The 22529-nt window shown below is 38.9% G+C and overlaps 2 protein-coding genes across 2 annotated transcripts in view; one reads left to right on the top strand and one right to left on the bottom strand.

The window, feature by feature from the left end:
• Nucleotides 1-10739, top strand: part of smc4 (structural maintenance of chromosomes 4) — a 54873-nt gene extending 44134 nt beyond the window's left edge. The window contains exons 18-24 of the mRNA XM_052110314.1: nt 4728-4917; nt 5138-5282; nt 5366-5539; nt 6971-7153; nt 7562-7794; nt 7879-8062; nt 10400-10739. Coding sequence (XP_051966274.1) covers nt 4728-4917; nt 5138-5282; nt 5366-5539; nt 6971-7153; nt 7562-7794; nt 7879-8062; nt 10400-10558 — 1268 coding nt within the window. The 3' untranslated portion in view covers nt 10559-10739. The remainder of the gene's footprint in view (nt 1-4727; nt 4918-5137; nt 5283-5365; nt 5540-6970; nt 7154-7561; nt 7795-7878; nt 8063-10399) is intronic.
• Nucleotides 10740-17047: 6308 nt separating this feature from the next.
• LOC127631918 (importin subunit alpha-3-like) overlaps nt 17048-22529 on the bottom strand; it is a 32177-nt gene continuing 26695 nt past the window's right edge. The window contains exon 17 of the mRNA XM_052110325.1: nt 17048-19177. Coding sequence (XP_051966285.1) covers nt 19079-19177 — 99 coding nt within the window. The 3' untranslated portion in view covers nt 17048-19078. The remainder of the gene's footprint in view (nt 19178-22529) is intronic.

Raw genomic sequence — 22529 nt, 5'->3', positions numbered from 1 at the left:
TAAAATTCATATTCAGCCATTGAAAATGTTCTCCAGTGTGTAGAATTAAGAGGTGTCTTTCAAACGTGCAGGTTAGAATGAGCAGTCGCTTAGAAAAAGACAATGCTAATCAGAATTTGATTCAACCTCCTGCAGCAAGCTGTATAGTTTTCATTTTCTAATTGGCTAGTAATAGGCAGCTGTGTTTCTCAAGTCTCTGCAGCCCAGCCAAGCACCTGGTAAAATAGCAAAACCCCAGAAGAAAACCACAGTATCGAACACATCAGGTTTCATATCTAAAAGGGACATGCATCTCTAACTGGAAGGATTTGACAGGGTGCAGTATGAGGAGGAAGACTGTGATTTTCTGCACCCAATTTGGCTGACAAGTTACTACATCCCTTTAATTTTAGTTGTGTAAACTAGCTGATTAACTTAGCTTGACAATTGAGATGGGAATAAGACATTCACTGAATTCAATGTCAATCATATTGAAACTGTGGCAGCTCGTTCACTACATTGCCCGGTTAAATGTTGCTGAGCTTAGGGCATATTGGGCTAGGTTAAATCGCATTTCTGTACTGTGATCTTAATGAGCCTTCATAAGGAGGGACAGATCCTCCTTTCACCCCACCACCAGGATCAAAACAAATTCTATGACTTATTTAAATAGCCTATTGAAGGCTATTAAGCTAAATTTAAAAAGTAAAACAATTATGAAGCACAAAATGGACAAGGTAGCATACAAAATAAGAAACAATTGTTTCTGACGACAAATTATAAAGGGACATTTGAGACAGATGTGACAACCTGCCGTGATAGAAGTGGGACAACATGCCCTAACCTGACTTCCGTGAAATACAATCCATCTGGAAAGTATTCACAGCCTTTGCTCAATACTTTGAAGCACCTTTGGCACCAATTACAGCCTCAAGTCTTTTTGAGTATGATGCTACAAGCTTGGCACACCTATTTTTGGGCAGTTTCTCCCATTCTTCTCTGCAGATCCTCTCAAGCTCCATCAGGTTTGATGGGGAGCATCGGTGCACAGCCGTTTTCAGATCTCTCCAGAGATGTTCAATCGGGTTCAAGTCTGGGCTCTGGCTGGGCCACTCAAGGACATTCACAGAGTTGTCTTCTATCCACTCCTTTGTTATCTTTGCTGTGTGCTTAGGGTCGTTGTCCTGTTGGAAGATGAACCTTCACCCCAGTCTGAGGTCCAGAGTGCTCTGTAGCAAGTTTTCGTCAAGGATGTCTCTGTACATTGCTTCATTCATCTTTCCCTCGATCCTGACTAGTCTCCCAGTTCCTGCTGCTGAAAAACACCACCATGCTTCACTGTAGGGATGGGATTGGCCAGGTCATGAGTGGTGGCTGGTTTCCTCCAGACGTGACACTTGACATTCAGGCCAAAGAGTTCAATCTTTGTTTCATCAGACCAGAGAATTTAATTTCTCATGGTCAGAGTCCTTCAGGTGCCTTTTGGCAAACTACAGACGGGCTGTCATGTGCCTTTTCTTGAGCAGTGGCTTCCGTCTGGCCACTCTACCATACAGGCCTGATTGGTGGAGTGCTGCAGAGATGGTTGTTCTTCTGGAAGGTTCTCCTCTCTCCACAGAGAAACGCTGGAGCTCTGTCAGAGTGACCATCAGGTTCTTGGTCTCCTCCCTGACTAAGGCTCTTCTCCCCCTATCGCTCAGTTTGGCCGGGCGGCACTAGGAAGAGTCCCGGTGGTTCCAAACTTCCATTTATGGATGATGGAGGACACTGTGCTCATTGGGACCTTCAATGCTGCTGAAATGTTTCTGAACCTTTCCCCAGATCTGTGCCTCGATACAATCCTGTCTCGGGAGGTCTACAGACAATTCCTTGGACTTCATGATTTGGTTTGTGCTCTGACATTCACTGTTAACTGTGGGACCTTATATAGACAGGTGTGTGACTTTCCAAATCATGTCCAATCAACTGAATTTACCACAGGTGGACTCTAATCAAGTTGTAGAAACATCTCAAGGATGATCAGTGGAAACAGGAAGCACCTGAGCTCAATTTTGAGTGTCATGGCAAAGGCTGTGAATACATTTTTACTTTTTTTCTTTTATAAATTTGCAAAGATTTCAAACTTTTATGTTGTCATTATGGGGTATTGTTTGTAGTATTTTGAGAAAAATAATTAATTTAATTTTGGAATAAGGCTGTAACATAAAATGTGTAAAAATTGAAACGCTGTGAAAACTTTTCGGATGCACTGTACCCATGTCCTAAGAACACATGTAAACCTCTCAGAAAAAAAATCTGCCTTCATAATATACTCACATGTTTGAATGTATGGCAGTTATTATCAGGGTTCATACAGGTGCTGGAAATGCTTGAAAGTGCTTGAATTTTAATGTGGTGTTTTCATGGTTTGAAAATTGGATTTGGATAAAGTGCTTAAAACTGCTTGAAATTGTAATTCCATTGCTTTCATAATAATTCGCTATCTTACTGAATGGGTCTAATTGCTTTTGCCTTTCGTATAAAATATGGGCGCCTCAGCTTGAATCTCTCTTGCCACTCCGAGTCTGGGTGTGTGGCTTTAGTGTAATCGGCTGGTCTTTTTTGACGTGTGGCCTCTGATGAAACAGAGTGGGAGATGACAACATGCCGGGAGGATGTCACTTCAATGAGCGTTGGCTCGAAAACGAAAAATACAAGTCATGGTTGAAACGAGGACCAAATCCTCGAGTAGCCTGCTGTAAAGTCTGCAAAAAGGTTTTGCAGCTTTTCACCATGTAAAAGTTAAGCCGTAGGTCATTTTCCATTAGACCGACGTTACACGTTACATTTGTTTAAGCTAGCAAATTCGCAGGCTAAATTAGTCTTATTTTCGGGAGGTATGTAAACCCAATTTTTTGCCAGACAGTCTCATTGAATTTATATCAGTCTCATTACACATTATATATGAAATACATTTTCATTCATGACATCACTGGATGCGTCGAAGCGCAGAGAACATATGATTTGATGATGTGATTTATATATTTAAAAACATGTTGTAGATAAACTAAGATGTCATTCATATGCACATTCCTTCACAAAGTGATGAGTTGACTGTAAAGTGATTATTAGTATATTTAAAATGCAACCCCTTATTGTATACAGTTAAATGATATGTGGTCAGGGCAGCATTTTCCAAAAAGCTGTCGATCGTAAAAATTATGAAACAGACTTCTCAAAAGCGTTGTAACATTATAAGCTCTTGAAAATCGGCACAGATCTACAAACACTGTCTCCTTAAGATGTACTTGACAAAAAATGATTGCTTCAGACTCGTGCAGGGTAACCGCAATTACACCTAAACTTTACAGTTTGGAGGATTACACTTCATGTAGCATGGCTGTAATGAAAGAATACTTTATATTCTATTAAAATATGTTTAATGTATTTAATTATTCATTAATATTACATCAAATATATTTAAAATAATATAAAATTTGAAGCAATAAATCATATTAAATAAATGATGATGATGAACTGAATTAATACAGAAATAACTGACTCTACTCAAATGTGCAGTTGGCAAGGGTTGGCATGATTGTTGCAGGCAACAGAATTTTGAATTACATTTTTTACAGATTTAATATGATAAAGTATGTATATATAAATATGTTATTTACCACAGCTGTAATGCTGGAAAAGCTTGAAAATACACATTGAAAATGCGTATAGCTTGAAAATACACCTTCAAGTGCTTGAATTTGACTTTAGAAAAGATGTAAGAACCCTGTATTATGTTTTTGTTGGTGCTTTTACAAAAATGTAATATTACAATTTTAGTTTAATGGACAGAATAATACATTCTACAAATTCTAATTTAAGAGGATTTGAACTAGTAGTTTGAGTACTGTTAAAAAACCCATATTTGTGTAATTTGACTTTTTACTCAGCCTCTTGGTGGCTGAGATACAGCCCTTCTGACAACTAGCCCTGGTCTGCCCTGTAAACATAGCTGAGGTTAGGGCCCTATGATTTCCACGATGCCATAAAGCGCAGATGGAATCGCAGAATCCAGACATAAAAATTGTATTAACTGTATAATGCTAAATGTCACAGAATTTGACACATTTTGGATAATTCTGTTTTATTTCACAATCTAATTAAATTACGTTCTAGTGTGATTTATTTATTTTTAACTGTAAATGTGCTGTGCACTTCAAAGTGATTGTGAGAAGCTGATCAGATGCTCATGATCATCCCACATGCTGATCAGAGCAGAGCGCTCAATCATATTTCAGTACACAGCTAATGCAGGCTGTATGTATGTTTATTTGATTAAATCGCAGCATTTTTGCAGTTTAACAATTGCACTATAGAAAGTCAAAACACACAGAAACTGACAGGTCTTCACTTATTTTAATGCCATAATAAAATCCCAATTAAAATGGATGTGTGAAGTTTAAAGGGGTCATGAAATGTGAAATCAAAATTTCCTTTGTTTTTATAGTACATTTTGCTCATATATCTAAATATACTGTACATTTCAAAACTTCCCTAGTCTAATAAGAGCATTTATAGTTCCCAATCTTGAAATGTCTTGTTTTGAAAACTGTTTTGATAGTTGACGTTTTGACATTGCTCAGATGCATTTACACGACCCCACAACATGTCATCACACCCTTGGCCCTGCCCATTTCATAGGGCCCTGGCTGAGACTCCGAACGTGTCATATCAAACCTCATCGATATACTGTTGTTGTTCTTTTGAAGACTTTGAGGCAGCATCCACTAAAGCAGGAAAGGTTGAGTCAGAAGTGAAGAGACTGCACACACTCATCGTAGACATCAACAGTCACAAACTGAAGAACCAGCAGGACAAACTGGACCAGATCAACTTGCAGCTGGATGAATGTTCCTCAGCCGTCACTAAAGCTCAGGTGGCCATCAAGACTTCTGGACGGTATACATCAGCATCATTTCTCTGCACTTAGTCACTGTTTGTCTTTAGTTAGTAGTGTTGAGGTCAAGCATCACTACTACTGTTGCTCACAGTGACTTAAACAAATCCCAACTCCACCCAGAACAGCGAGTTTTGCATGGGGCAAACACCACTCACATTTATTCTCTTCAAAAGAAGTAGAAATGTAGTTTAAGTGTGGACATTGTGTTTGTTCTGTTAGTAATGTGAAGAAGTTTGAGGAGAGCGTGTGTCAGCTGGAGAAGGAGATGAAAGACAATGAAAAGCTGATGGAGGAACTAACGGAGCAGCTGAAGAAACTTGAGGAGCAGGCCGGAGAAATCATGAATACCTACCAGCAGGCCGAGGTACATCTCTATCCATTATCTGTCACTGAAGAGATGTGTGTAGAGCTCAGACTGCTCAGTTTCAGTGTGTTTGACCTGTACAGGAAGCTCTGCCGGAGGTTCAGGAGCAGCATCGGGGCATTCTGCAGGAGATCAAGGCACTTCAGGAGCAGGAACACACTCTACAGAAAGAGTCTCTGAATGTTCGGCTGAAGGTGGAGCACATCGACACGGCTATCAATGAATTCCAGAATAAAATCAAACACTGGGAGAAAGAGGTACATCTCAAACACAACCCTTTAAACCCTTTTTTTAAGTGTTCCATAACGGATGCCTGTTTTCAGTTTCCAGTCTCACTCGCATCAGCAGATAATGTGGTGTTTAGCGTATTAACGGAGTAAAAATTGTGAGAAAAGCTTGTAGCTCCACAAGGCTGATACTTTACATTTATGCATTTGGCAGACGCTTTTATCCAAAGCGACGTACAGAGCACTTATTACAGGGACAATCCCCCCGGAGCAACCTGGAGTTAAGGGAGCAACCTGGAGTTAAGTGTCTTACTCAAGGACACAATGGTGGTGACTGTGGGGATTCTGATTAACAGTTATGTGCTTTAGCCCACTACACCACCACCAATCCATCCAACTTTAGAGTTGCAATGACTGTTTATGAAGTTTAACGAGTGGATGCATTACGTTGCCAGCAGTCATATCCCCCTGTAGCTGAAGACAGCTTGTCCACTGAAGCCAAGCAGGGTTGAGTCTGGTCAGTACCTGGATGGGAGACCTCGTGGGGAAAACTAAGGTTGCTGCTGGAAGAGGTATTAGTGAGGCCAGCAGGGGGTGCTCACCCTACAGCCTGTGTGGGTCCTAATGCCCCAGGATAGAGATAGGGACACTATACTGTCCTTCACATGAGACGTTAAAGCGGGGTCCTGACTCTCTGTGGTCATTAAAAATCCTAGAGCACTTCTCATAATGAGTAGAGGTGTAACCCCGGTGACCTGGCCAAATTCCCCCCATTGGCCCTTCTCAATCATAGCCTCCTAATAATGCCCATCCATTAATTGGCTGTATCACTCTACTCTCTCCACCAATAGCTACTGACGCACTATGGCTGCTGTCACATCATCCAGGTGGATGCTGCACACTGCTGGAGGTTGAGGAGAGTCCCCTGATCACTGTGTAAAGCGCTTTGAGTGTAGTGTCAGAAAAGTGCCATATAGATGTAACATTCATATGTTGAAATCATTAACTACTTTGAGTTATGAAAGCCAACAGTTGCACAAGTTGAGCCTGAACTCATTTTTACTCCAAATGACACTTAAAATGGTTGTTGTTCTCTGTCTGGAGTGCTCGTATTGGTTTCATTTCTTTTCTTAAAGAGACTGGAACCAGCCAACTGTCCAGCAGCGATTAGAATCATCATGGCAGCACCCAGTGGCTAGTCAGGAAATCTGTGGATATTTATGATATTTGCTGGCAATATACAATCAATCAATATGCTGAATATTGAGGGGATTTTAATGCTTTTTTGCCCATAAAGTTTCCTAAAAAGTGCACCTTTTAAAGCAGTAATTCTTTACAGGTTTTGCCACAGGAGCCAGACTTTAAATTCGACATCCTTAGAGGAACAGAGCAGAAAGCCAAGTGTTTCAGACAGAGTGTGTCTCTTTGTGAGCGTGATGAGTGCTGTTGTGTGTTTGTTAGGCCAGTAAACTCTCACTGCACTTCATTGATGGAACCGCATCAGAAGATCTGCCGACACTGACTCCAGATCAGTTGGAGAACATCAGCAATCCAGACATCATGAAGAATGAGATCGCTCTGCTGGAGGAGCGCTGTGGCAACATGAAACCAAACCTGGGAGCCATTGCTGAGTTTAAGAAAAAGGTGCTCGCACACACACACACACATGATCACAGCTCGGAGACATTTGATCAATTCAAAAGCACATGTAACACACTGACCTCATGAAATCAGTGGAGAACAGGTCCATGTCATATTTCAAACAAATATCAAAAGAAATTAATGAGAAATTATATTTTGCTTCAAGAAAGATTTGAATTTGTACCCCATAATCTCCAAAAGTTTTATGACAATATGCAATTTAAATTTCAAAAGTTGAATAATGAAATGATGTCTTAATGCATGTAGGGGGTAAAATGTGTGATGAAAGAAAAATGCAAAACCTCAAAGCACCTAAAATGTTCTATATGCAAAATATTATTTCAAATTTTTCTTGATGTTTGTGTGAAATGTGATATTGTCAGCAAAGACTGACGCTGTGTGTTTGTGTAGGAGGAGTTGTATCTGCAGCGCGTGGCGGAGCTGGATGACATCACCACACAGAGAGACAGCTTCAAGAGAGGCTGTGAGGACCTGCGCAAACAGAGACTGCACGAGTTCATGGCGGGATTCAACATAATCACCAACAAACTGAAGGAGAACTATCAGATGCTCACTCTGGGTGGAGATGCTGAGCTGGAGCTGGTGGACAGTCTCGACCCCTTCTCTGAAGGCATCATGTTCAGGTATGCCAATAATACAGCTCATAGTGTTCAGTTTGACTTTTATACACTGTGAGTTTGACGGTGTTGTATGTGCTGTGTTGTCAGTGTGCGTCCTCCTAAGAAGAGCTGGAAAAAGATCTACAATCTGTCTGGAGGAGAGAAGACGCTGAGCTCTCTGGCGCTGGTGTTTGCTCTGCATCACTTCAAACCCACTCCACTCTACTTCATGGATGAGATTGATGCTGCGCTTGACTTCAAGAACGTCTCCATCGTGGCCTGCTACATCTATGTACGTACTGCTGTCTTTAACATCCACTGAACACTCCCACACTGTGACATGTAACTGCACTGAAAGTGAATATGCTGCATGACTACAGCTGGGGATTTCAAAAGTATCAGTGCCTCAAGTCAATAATTAAAAATCTCAAAAAAGATGTAAGGAATACTGTTTCTGCAGTCCTCGTGTGGGTCTGTCTGACACACGGCTGCGTTCAAATGCTCACAAGATTATTTGTTACTCCTTTTACACTGAAATGCTGTTGATTGTCATGTCAATACATAATTGGGAAACATTTACAGGGTTTTTGCGGGGCATTAGATGTCATTAAATGGATTTTGTGAAAATGAAGGCCTTAAGTAGCATTAAAAAGCATTAAATGTTATTCCTACAGAAATTAAAAATTTTAGATAGTTTTGAAAAAATAATATTACCAATTTATTTTGAATATAGCCTTCACAATTAATAACTTTGATTTACTGTTGCAAAATATGTACATTGATGTGATAAACACGCAGATCCAGTTTGGTAATTGCCTCTGGCCGGTGCAAAATTGACGTAATGCCGGATGTTTGAACCACGGCGGGCTGGAACCTGGAGGAGTTAGAACAGAGAACGTAAATTTAGTCATGTTGCAAATTCCCGCAAAAGTGGCTAGAAGACAAAGAATTTAGGACATGGTTGTCAACATGGAGCTGTTAAATCTCACATGCAGTCCGATGGTCATAAATCAGCTGTAAAAGGCAGACAACAATTAAATATCTCAAGTTACTTCACCGTGACCGACAAAGTAACATCTTCAGCAACTACTGCTACCACCACAACTGCTGCTGTAGTGACCACCGCTTCCTGCGGCGCCACTACACTAATCGATCGAACTTTGAGCAGTGTTTGGTTTGAATGCGGCGCTGCAGGCAGAGGTGCTCTGGTGTCTGAACACTGCCGTTCAGCACCAGTCATACACATCCATTCGTATGTTAAATTAAATTTGATATATCTGCAAATAAATTGACATTTTAAGCTGTCTTCTGAGCCATTTCTAATACAGTTAGTTATACAGTTTATTTCAATTGTCATCATTGTCAAATTGAATGGTTACAATTGGGACAGGGTTTTTTAGAAGTGTGTGTGTGTGTGTGTGTGTGTGTGTGTGTGTGGTTAGTCATGGGTCGTGTATGGCATTAAAAATGGCATTAAAAAGCTTTAAATAAGATTTGATGATACCTGCAGAAACCCTGTATCACAATTCATGTCTTTCCACCTCAGTGTTATGACCTAATGTGATGATGAAGCTTCAGAAGAATATGATTTAATTAAATAAATTAATGCGCCACGTCCTTGAGAGTGAAAACAGCACACGGGTGCTTGTGAGTGTTTCCAGATGTTTAACTCATTAGAATATATCGAACATTTATGACAAACCATCACTAATGATCAGCTGATGATGATGATGATGATATAGTGTGGATGAAATACAACAATGTTTACTTTTAATTGTTTATACTGTTGTAAATTATTGTAGTAGAGCACATTTTATTTCCCTTTTATGTTTGAATGAGCCGGAAGCATTTCAAAATAAGAGTCCCCGCTGTCTTTCAAAGTTCAAGGTTCTGCGCTATGTTCCCATCTTGATCTCATATCTGTCACACTGACATCATTTGAACAATGATATTATTTTATTCACTTGTTTTTTCACTAACAGTAGTTCATGTGCTGCAGTGATGATGAGATCTGTTCCTGTTGTTACATCTGATCATATAAGATCATCATTAGATTAGATTTGATCTCATCTGTCACAGCAACAGCACTTTGGAAATTAAAAACAGCTGTTTGCGATCAGAGTTTGCATGATTTCTTTCATTAAAAAGTTCATATCAATCAACAGCTGCTGTGGGTCAATTGTGTCTAATAGAAAAGATGTGATAACAAAGACGTGACCTGTGAATTATCCTTAATTATGTCAAATCCTGAGTTTTTACTGATGCAAGGAGCAGGTGAGAATTTGAAGACCTAATCTCCAATAATCTGTGGGAAACGGTTCTGTCCCCACTAACAGCACTTGTTGGGCAGTTTCAGCACAATTTGAGCAAAGTGCCCATAGACAGACAGTGGCGGAGCGTTTGTTTGTAAACAGTAACTCCATCTATAGAACTTTCTGACAAGCCATAGTGATGTTCGAGTCAATCATCAGTCGTGGTTCTTTTCACTTAACTGGTCAAAATAGTTGACTTTGTTCTAAATGATTCATAATTGTATTTATTTCCTGTATAATTGTTCTGAAAAACACAATGAGGAAAACTGTCTGTTTCTTGACTTAAATGCTCTTTTGATTGTGACTCATGATTTCAGGAACAAACGAAGAATGCTCAATTCATCATAATCTCTCTGAGGAACAACATGTTTGAGATGGCCGACCGTCTCATCGGCATCTACAAGACGCACAACACCACCAAGAATGTGGCCATCAACCCCAAAACCATCGTCCTGAGAGAGATCGAGACGGCATGAGAGGAAACTCACTCATTGATATATCATAATTGTGTTTGATATCATGTGTCTGTCCAGCTTTCATTATTCTCTATTCTACATGTTTTTACCCTTTCTAAAAGAAAATGACTTTTGTATTGTGTAGTAGAAATCTGTCAGATATTTGTGTTTTAATTACACTGCTGTCGTGTTCCTTTTGAAATAAAATACAATTAAAGTTCTCTTGATACTCTTTATTATAGCACAATAAGCACTTTTCATATCAGGCCACATTCACACGTCCATTTTCATCAGATCACAACTTGAATTTCCCAAAATCATTGTTTCCCATATGCCATAATGGAGTGTAAACGGATAGATTAACGTTTCAAATTAAAACTTGATGTGGCCTCAGTCTCCCATTCAGACAGATGAACACATCAATACTATTCCTTCAATCATTTTCTTAATACTCTGTATATTAAACATGGATTAAAATGTTTAGGCGACTCATGAAAGTGTGATTTGGAAAATATAAAATAAAACCTATGCTACTCCATTCTGAAAGTTTTCTACAATAAACAAAAGGATTCTCAGTGAATCACTTCCGGTAGCACAAAGATGTGCACCGTATAAAACACTTTCACAAGAAATGATGTACAGCCAATCATTGAAAGATCATTTCTGCACAAATCGATCTGAAATCTGTCACATTTCCAACAATAGGTTGAGTTGCATGGTGAGGCTGTATATTTGTGTTTGGTTGTTCTATTTAATGCTGCAGAAAAGACACTTCATCTATAAACTAGGTCCCAAATACACTAAGTGAAGGTTATTCATTTAGATATGTGCAGGTGTTTTGGTCATATCTAGTATACAACAATGTAGCTGACCCAAAGGTACAATGTCTAATATCTGCTTCAGTGTCCGCTATGTAAAGGCATCCTGGGATATGTAGATAATTTATGTACTGCAGCTACTAACCTGATCATTACAGACTTGTTTTATAAACCACAGGATTTACAGTCAATTGTTCTCTACTGATGGACATGTAGCGTTAATAAAATAACCACTCTTTGATTGTTACAGATTTTAAGAAGCACTTGGTGTCCATATATACTTGTAAAACATGTCTGATTGGGGTCTGGTGGACATAATGCAGCCTAAGCTTTGACAATGCACAGAAGAGTCGATTATGAAGATTGGTAGTTTTGTCAATTGTCCATAACAATTGTTGCAATTAACTCAAAGTTTGGCAGATACATCTCTAGTCTCTATCAACCGATAAAAGCAATCACACGTCAGCCAATGATCCGAGCCGATTATTTCCTGTCATTATTACTTGGTGACAATGACAGTAGAGTTTGTCAGCTTTACACTACAGGTTTTATACACAGCTGTAACTACCGTTAAAAGTACTGAACATCTAATATGATTACTTTCAGGAACATGCTTCGTCATTCACTATTCCGTTCATACCAGTTAATATTGTGCTTTTTGTAAGGGATGATCCAATACTTGAATCGGTATTGGGCCCAATACTGATGTTTTTAACCAGTTCGGTTTGATGAGACTGGAATACGCTGTGGAATCTGATATATCAATCAGTGAGGTACAGATATTCTAAACGGACTAACGACACTTTTCCACGGCACATTACTGCTCGACTTGCTTTACTGTTCTGAGCTTGCATTTCCACTGCAGTTTAGTACCACTTCAACGTGGGTGGAAATACAGGCTGGTCGTCATAGTTGCGCCGACTCTACTGCCATGACATCATCTTAAACATGACACAAACTGACCAAAACAATAACACGAATGCTAGCTGTTAGCTACTAGCTCATTGTGCTGCATAAAGCAGTTGTTGCATGGTGATTTACACAACTGTAACAGTTAAATTGACCTTGTTGTTTTAGAAGCTTTCCAGTAGCTGGTCAACTAAATAAATTGAAGCTTTCAAGAAGAGTATAGAGTTAACCTAACAAAACATACCATCCTCCATCGTGGATCAACAGTCCAGGGCATTCTCCCTCCCATTGCTCGCCGGTTTAGTTAGCGTCCATTTGGTCAAACTACTTCCACGTTTCCTTGATGGTTCTGTAGTCACTTAAGTTTTTTTTTTACTTTTCCCTACACTGTTGATGGTCCGGTGGTAGCCGTGTGCGGCCAACAGCTGAGACACTTCCTGAGAGACTTTTTGGTTTCACTCATCACTAACGATTGGACCGTCTGCACCTCGTTTATTGACCATGAAATCTTTTTGCGCACAGCCATTTCTTTTACAATTCAATAGTCCCATGAACAAATAATACTGCTATCGCTGTTGCTAACTTTAATAATAATATTTTTTTTTTAAACATGCGACATCAACCCGCTAGTTACATACATACAGAGGATCACAATGTACTTACTGTTACAATCATAGTAGCATCAAAGAGTATAAACAGAAAAAATAGAGGAAAAACAACAAATAATAATAAACCAAATAAAGCCAGGGGATAAATGAAAATGGATTAACAAGGGAAAAGGTTTCAAGTATACATTCGTTTTTCCTTTTTATTTCTGGCATCTTTTAGAGTCTCAATATAATTCATCAGTTCAGTTTTAAATGGTATTTTATTGTTTGCCCATTTTTGTTTGGGTATATGGTATTTTCCATATATAATTAACAGATTAATCACCATATTTTCTTATAAACTCTTATTCTTATACAATAAAAATATATATTTACCAGTAATTTTGTGTTTAAGTATTAGATATTCAATATCAATCCAAAACAATTGGGTAAACACACATTCAAAGAATAAATGTTTTATGGATTCTTCCTCTAGACACATGTAGTCTCAGTGTCTCTAAAACATCTTGATCACTGGCTAAATTAAATGAATAACTTTATATGTGATTTCTTTAACTTTATTGGTGAGACAGTATTTACTAGGTGACTTCCAGACCTCTTTCCATTCAATCTGATTATACAATGAATTATAATATGGTTTGCATTTAGGTAACAGCTTCTTTATAAAAACAATATGCAGAAATACATGGTTAATGTTTTATCTAAAACCTCCACACCAATAACACTTATGTGAGTGTTATATACAGAGATTCACTCCGAGGATATATCACCTGATAAGAGTTGAATAAGGCCAGCAGGAATGACATCAAAAACTATTGCAAACTCTTCAGCAGTTACTGGAATCTTATAGTAATTAAGCAATTCACAATAATTAAAAAGTTCATTACTGATTGTTGATGTTTTAATCAGTCTACTTGTCCGGTCAGGCAAGTAAAATTCTCTTTCACTTGCCCCTTCAAAAATCCACTTGTCCAAGCGTTAATGTCCACCCCTGATTAAATATTGTATTCAACATCCTCCACTAACAATTTTTCCTTCTGCAGTATATCCAAAAGTAAATAAATGTACATTATTTTAAAGACGTTTTAGATGTTATTTTGGAAAACAAGCTAAAAAAAGACTAATCAAAAAAGATATTTTGTTCCAGTGTATAATGGGCTAAGACTCTCACCTTTCTGTTCATTTCCATCCATCTTTAACTCACAAAAAACAAACTCTCTTCTTAATAGATTTTCTTCATGATAAGATACACACAGTGAACATGACATGTATATTATGATTCACTACATTATAATCTAGCTGTGGCAAACGCGTGAATGACAAGCGTTGCCGTGCCAGAGTGTGCATCAGCCGGGAGAAGATTCAATCTCTTCCACGGTCACGTCACGCAACTCATAGACGTGCCGCTGACTGCACAGAGAAATGCAGAGTTTATTTTCATAACCCGCTTCCTTATTATTTGAACTTTAATAAAAGATGCTTTAAAGATAAGATATAACGCTGGAGTGCAAAACTGAATGCGGCACAATAATCTTTATCTCGATTTTCATAATTGTTGGAAGCCAAAATCATAATTGGAAATAAAACAAAATCGCACAACCCTACTCCAGCGGTTAATGTCTTCTTTTGGTGTGAAAAAGATTGATATTTAAATGCTTAACTAGAATTCAACATGATGGAAGTCTTCGAGAGAGAGTGATCATGCGGTCTCTCGTGTGAGATGTTTGCATGTTACGGACATAATCTCAAGTGCTCCACTCGGTTGAGATATCAGGACAAGCACACAAATGCACCGTTAACTACATTTCCATTCAAAGGTTTTTTTTGCAACAGTGTAGTAGTGCTTTAAATTTACAGACACAGCTGATGGAAATGCAAATCATCACTAAAAATTACACTAGTGTCGACTCTAGCACATAAACAATGACGCAACTTCAACTGTCAAAACACTTTGTCAAGAAAAGTGGCATCAAGACAAATGTACTGTCACATGACAGTTAATCATGATGACAGTATACATCCTTAAAAGATCATTTATTGTACGTGATTATGGATTGATCTTAACGGGGTATAGATCCGATGCTAAAAACATGACACTCCAGGACTGCCAACACAAATCTCATATCATCCACCTGTTATCGACAAGTGCAAGGAGAACACATTTTTATTATTGCGTTTGCGATTGATTTAATCAGTTTATTTATTAGTTGCTTTTACACACCATTCAAAATAATAGACGGCAGTCACGGAATCAGCACAAAATACATAAAACATATCATTTCTGTGCATGAAGATGTTTTAAATTAAGAATAAATACACAATACCAGGAGAAAATCATCAGTGGATCACTTATAACCCAATTCTATAAAATAATTTCTACTTTTGAAAAAAAATGCCAGCAAAATTCCCTGTATTAAATTAAACTAATTACCAAAATATTTACACCTATATATGCCTTTTCTTGACACAAACTTAAATGAGCCGTACGCCGTTCTCAGAATGTTCTAGACTTTTTCCAAGACTTTAAACTATCAGAATTATTTGTCCAATGCAGAGTTCACTTTCAGAACATGAGCTTTTGAACATTAAACTGAGGTAAACAGGGTTAATTTAAATTAGTTTTAAATGATAATGAAGCAGTAAATGGGATCGGTTTAAACATTTTAATGTCATAATGCAATTTTATATTTTATAAAATATACTTCAAGTTCAGTTGGTGGTTAAAAGTTGGAGAAATATGCAGGACATGATGCAGTTGTGATGCTTTCGATTATTAAAATATAGAATATCAGGAAAGTATCATATATGTAACACTGATATTACATGCATCAACGTTTCTTTAATATCGGTGCACACATCATATGATCATGATGATCCTGAAAGTTTCCCCCAATATTAGTGCAGGTTGCCAGTTTGAACATGATGAATATTTGGCCACGATGATCCGCTTTCGGGTTGGAACCGGTGGAAACCTGCGATCGCCGCAACATCAGGACCAATATTACAGTCCTATCAGAAGGGCAACTGCTCTCTTCGGTTTGCTTTTGTGAAATTAAACTGACAGTAAACTGAACTTTTGGTAAAATGGGGAGAGTATTGAGACAACTCATTGAAATTAGTCAGAGGAAAATAAAATTAGGGAAATCTGGGAGGCGATAGGTACACAATTAGCGATACACATTTCTGCATGGAAACAGTTTAAGGGCAGATTTCTGTTGTGCTAAACCAAAATGTATGCGACAATGTTTATTTTAAGCATGAAGTCATCAGTCACCATTTTTTATCCATAAAAAGGCCATTCGAATGGAAACAGGCAGAAGATGCCAAATATACCAAACTTTGTTCCCACATTTTCACTTTGTCGATAACAAAAGTGTGAAAAGTAGATAGAAACTAGACTACTGTGATTAAAGATACAGAGACTCGGTAAAGTGTTCTTTGGTTCACTCGTAAACAGCTGTGACGTATGTGCATCAGTTCTCACGTGTTTCAAAAGCCAATGTGATCAAGTTACACGTGTGTACCGCTGCAGACCGGAAGAATGATTTAGAGTTTAAAAAAGTACTTAAATATTGATCTTTTTAGCACCAAAAGTGATTGTTTCGCTTTACAAGATATTCATTTAACCGCTGGAGTCATATGGCTGACATTTGGGGCGGCTGTGGCTCAGGTGGTAGAGCGGGTTGTCCACTAATCACAGGATTGACGGTTTGATTCCCGGCTCTCACGACTCAACAAGTGTCCTTGGGTAACACACTGAACCCCAAGTCGCTCCCATTGGCAGGCTAGCGCCTAGTTGAGCTCTGCCATCATTGGTGTGTGAATGTGTTACAGCGTAAAGCACTTTGAATACCGCTAAGGTTAAAAAGGCGCTATATAAGTGCAGACCATTTACCATTTATACTGACTGCCTGTGATTTCTGAAGCTACAAAAGAGCAATCTCCATTCACTTGTATTTTAAGGACCTACTGAGCTGAGATATTATTCTATTTTTCTTAAAATGTGTTCAGTAGAAGTCATAAACACCCAAGATATCATGAGTAAATGAGATCATTTTCATTTTCGTGTGAACTATTCCTTTAAGGGTTTAAAGAGTGTAACGTTTCAGGACAGTTTACATTATAAATCCCATTATAAGTACTTTGGCTTTAGGGGTGCAATTACAGAACACTTCCCCTTATTTCTACAGTGCATTGTACACAAGAATTTACTCCAGCAGAGTCCACTTGAGTCTTGTTTCTATACCCAAATATGTCGCTCTTTTTTTTACCCAAGATAGAGTTTAAAATAAAGACACCAAAGTGACACGTTTGAATATTTATTTGAATAGGTACAGAGCCTGTAGTCTGTCCAACAGGTTAGGTACACCATCTATTGTTTTTCTTCTTTGAAACTACATATTTGCAAACTGTGGGGGGAGAGACAGTGTAAATTAAATCTAAGAAGTTATGCGAAACGGAGGAAAGCTCTACAGTCAAATCAAATAAAAAAAAAAGCATCATAAACCTACAGTGGAAACAGTGCATGGATTCCATTATTTGTGTGTGCATTGCGATGAAGGCACAGCACACAGTCTGCGGGCAGCGAGAAGACTCAAAAGACGTCCAAATGCTTTAATGTAGCTCAACACTGAACAGGACTACAAATAAACAACTACTCTGGATCTGCACTACACATACAGTCGGAGAAGGTCGGCATGTCAGTCTTGTGAATTTTTAAGCTCCAGAATACATTGTGCATAACGTAGAATTGCTTGTCGGTCAGGAACAGTGAGGGGCATAAATGTGCAGAAACAAAAAACACAGAAAGAGTACAGCAGGTTGTTTAAAAAATTTTTACCAAACTAAAATCCATTAAAATGAATGCTGCAGTTTAGCACATGCAAAGATGTGTGAAATCGGTCATACATAAAACGGCCATCTGTCTAATACACCCCCCACATGATCATGTGACAGATGAACGCAAATGCAGTCTGAATTCTTTTAAAGAACAGAAAATGAAAAGCAGGGCTAGTAATGAAAGTAGAGTGGTAAGGGTCATAAATGTACAACAGCCGGAGATTTGTGCACTGTGAATTATATGCATTTACACCAGCACTAAAAAGAACCAATTTGTGGGGGGGGGGGGGGTGAAATATAAACAGACGTCCCCAAAAGCCACACGATTGATCTTCAATGCAACTCTGCTCCCAAAGCTCAGTCCAGTGTCAACAAACTAAATTATAATATTTTTTTTTTTTTTAAGAAAAAAGGGTAAACTAAATGTAAATGACAGTCATCTTTCGATCATTGATGTCATTCCATCAAAGGTGAATATTTGTCTCCGGGCTGTTCCGTATTTTCCCATTAAATTACCAGATTTGTCACATTGAACATATCATTTGATTTTTTTCGTTATCAACTCACTGTGTTCCATTACATTCAGTCCTGCATTTCACCAGTCAGTCAGTCAGTCAAGCACACACACCGTTTGCGCACACCAAGCACAATAACGTGCCACTGGACTGCGGGGACCCTGCCAGCATACAGGGGAGAGGGCTGCGGTCGGCTGGGTTTGTTCTCCAGCACGTCAGAAGATCATGCCCCTTGGCTCAGGGGTCATTCATACACACACACACACACACACACACACACACACACACACACACACACACACACACACACACACACACACACACACACACACACACACACACACACACACACACACACACACACACACACACACACACACACACACACACACGCGCTGGTGAGGCCACCTCAGAAGCGTGTTCTTTCAATCATTGTTCTTGGTGAGGTTCCTTAAGCGTTCTTGCCTCAGATTACAAATGTACGATTTCTTCGTTTATTCCCATTGGTTTGATTTAATTTTTGTTGAAGACACACGCCAGATGGTTCTAGTGAAGGTCGCTCAGAGCGTGTTCGGTTTTGATGGTCGTGTTTTGAAAAGTAGTCATCCACTCACTCTCACTCGCATCCACTCGCTCGTCATCTCAAACGTCATTTGGACATCCGCTTCTGCAGAATTCCAAACAAACGCCACTCAATTTCTCTTGGATTGGATGCAGCCGTGGATCCCATCAGCAAAGCACAACGGATCTAATATTTCTCACACTCTCTCGCGCTCGCTCTCACTTTCTAATTATTTTAATGTTGAACAGAGTGCTGCATCACAAACAAAACTCCACGTGTCGCTTCACCTTCTAGAACTGGAACCCTTCTGCTGGCACGTTGGTAGAGGAGTTAAACCCGTAAGTTCCTCCTTGGATCGCCTCTGGAACCAGGTTAGCGTCCTCGTCAATCTGAAAGAAACATATAAATTATTTTAAAACAAGTCAAACCATGTTGTGTTCATGAGGGAAAGGTTATCGACCCAGTGACCACCTAAAACAGGCTTGCAGACTCTTGACTATAGGGTCACACCAGTGTCATTTCTAGCCTTATGGGGGCCCTGCTCTTGGGTACCGATCGCCATCCAGAGCCTCAAATAGCCTCTTGTGCCTAGAAACAGCACTGGGTCACACAACAGTCAATTAGTGATACATATGAATGCACTTATACGCATGACCTGATAAGACAAAAACATATAACAGGTCATGTAAATGCCCGAAGGCGCCTACACACTACAACAGTGGTTGGCAATCTACAGCACGCTTTCCAGCATTAGCACGTGAAGGGGTAATCACTGTCATGCAAGCAACGGCGAAAGGGGAGGAGTAGACTACTGCATGTACATACATTCACTACCACCTGCATACCAATCTACATCTTGATGTAATCCTTCCTCAAATCACACAGAATTTTCTTAGCTGTATTGAAAAACAGTTAAAGTGTGACGAGACATCACAAGCCAGCAGCGCAGCACACAAATTAGGTAGCACTTCACTTTTGGCGAATCACGCAAGAAAATGAGCCCACTTTGCTTTGGTCGCACAGTCTCGTCACACTTTAGTGTTTAGCATCACATTCAGCTCATGAAAACATGCTGCGTGATCATGAGGAAGGATTACATCAAGATGTAGATTGGCATGGAAGTGTATTGGACTCCAAATACAGTACATACAATAGTCTAATTATCTCTTGCTGTTGCTTGCCAGTAATTACCCCTCCACAAGATTTTGAAAAATCTATGACACCACAATTTCTTAAATATTAATAATAATAAAAAAAAAGCTAATGTGTGACACATTGTTTATTTTACTTCTTATAATCATAATCATCAGGTTTTACACAAACTTTTAACTCACTGTTATGTAACACAAAACAAAAAGGGTTGCCGACCCCAGCAGTAGAGTTTACTACTATAACTTAGAGTGTGAGAAGAGTAAACATCCATTTCGAGATTCACAAAAAGCTAATAACTATGCCCACTTGGTTCTTGTATCAGTTCTAAAATAGAACCAACAAAAAGATTTGAAGTTTTTGATTTTTTCTTCTTTTGAATTGAGTAAATAGTGTAAAAATCAGCCTTGTGGACTTGGCTTAAGCATGTTGTTTGAGAATGTCCATGAGAAAGTTGGATGTCCCACTTGCATTTTATGATTCAGAAGAGTACTTGCAAACACCCCTGTGCAGAGTGGACTCACAGCGGACTACCACCAATCGGTTTAAACGTGGTGGGTTTGTGCAGAGTTTAGTTCCAACCCTAATCAAACACACCTAAAAGCAGCTTAATCAAGGTCTTCAGGATTACTTGAACTTAATTTTCTAGCTGAAGCATATTCTTATCTGGACAAGGCTGGCAACACTACAAGGATAAATGTTCTTAGACCTCTCCTGTGCCTTCAACAGCTATTCAGCATGTACTACTGTGAAGGAAACTGGAGGACACAGTTTATGCCTCCATGATCTCTTGGGTCACCAACTGCCTCATAAGCAAACCACAGTTTTTGAGATTACAGAAATGTATGTCCAAGCAGCTCCTCAAGGTTCCTACTCTGCTTATATTTGATATCTGAAGGGGAGAGAGTAAAGAGAAACAATCATGCCACTTCCAGAAGTTCTTGGACAAATCTGTGGTGGCAAATTGTATTGAGGGTGGGCAGGAGGGAGTACAAGGGGACCACTCAACATTTTTGTGTAATGAACCATCTCCAGATTGTAAAAACCAAAGTGTTACAAAAAAAATCAAGGAGTTGGTGGTAGAGTTCAAAAGAAAGATGTGCCCAACCACTCACGTCTGCAATCACAAGTGTGATGAGGAGGTTGTGAACTCAAGAATCTCAGGGTGCAGACTAGTGACAAACTGGAATGGATCAACAACAGTCCATCTACATCATGAGTCAGAGGCATTCTTGAAAACACTCTGATTTAGATGTCGACCGATATTGTTTTTTTTTTCAGGCCGATGCCGATCTTTTGAAATCCGGGTTGGCCGATTAGTGCTGCCGATTTATTTTGGCCGGTATGTGCTTGTTTTTAACCTCTTATTTGAACCTTTTATTTGAAAGATAAAATGTAACAAATAATTACTTAAGATAGACAACATTTCTCAACAAATACATTTATTGAACACTTGACCAATATGCACTTGTACACTTAAATTAAAAATGTGTAATGTAAAAACATATTGTATAAATAATGTATAACATATATATTAAATAAACAAAGCAGGTGTTACGAACTGCTCCGAGACACGAAGGTTGAGATCCAAATGCAGCTTTAATTAAGGGGCAATCCAGACACGTAATCCAATATTCAGAGCATCCAAGAGAAGCACAGGCATAACTAGGGATGGGTATCGGTAAGGTTTTAATGGTCTTACTATTCTTACCGATACTGCTTATCGATCTGGTACTTTAACGGTATTCTTAACGGTTCTTTTTGTTATATATATTAAACAATAGATAAACAATTACACAAAGATAAACGTTATATAGGCACAGTGATTTAATTTCAGGAAGGTGTACTAACATTACTGTTCAGGTGTGGTCTAAAAAGAAACCTAACAAAGTTATCAATTGTAAAATAACACTGCATAGTTTATCATAGATAGATTAATCCTTATTAATGCAGAAGTTATTCATTCAAGAGCTGTAAGTGTTGTTGTTTGATTCACAGTAATGGCTCAATCGTCACATGTTTAATAGACAGCTTCCCCTTTAAGACCGAGTCTAACTGGCTCCTGATGCAGCATATTTTCTCCCCAACTATTTCCATAACTACGTCCATTTAAGACATAATCTGTGTTTAAGTGAATCTCCAAGCCGGTCGTTTTGACATTTTTGTAGTTAATCGTTTAGACGCGCACATGAAACCCAAAGTAGCCTATACTTTGCTTGTCTCATTGCGGTGTGTTTCGGAGCTTGCGCTCTATTTATTATTAAACGGGTCCCGCAATTTAGCAACAGTAGCTAGACTGCATTTTACAACAATCACCGATCATGCTGATTCTGACGTTAAGTTTGAGTTTTAGGGAGGAATGTCAGTGTACCGCTGTGAAGGGAAGGACGTTGTGCTAGACAGAATGCGGTTTATGTATAAATATTATTTTTATAATCTTTGGAAGGCAAATCTAAAATAAAATCAGACTAATATCACAGATCTAAACCAGGCTATGTTTGAATGTTTAGTTCTGTCACTCATTATGTAGGGCTGTGTTGTGCTCGCTGTGGCACCGCGTGAGCGAGATTCTCTCTCTCTCTCTCTCTCTCT

The sequence above is a fragment of the Xyrauchen texanus genome, chromosome 38, assembly GCF_025860055.1.
Source record: "Xyrauchen texanus isolate HMW12.3.18 chromosome 38, RBS_HiC_50CHRs, whole genome shotgun sequence".
In the NCBI taxonomy this organism is placed as follows: Eukaryota; Metazoa; Chordata; class Actinopteri; order Cypriniformes; family Catostomidae; genus Xyrauchen; species Xyrauchen texanus.
This window is presented reverse-complemented; position numbering and strand designations above follow the sequence as displayed.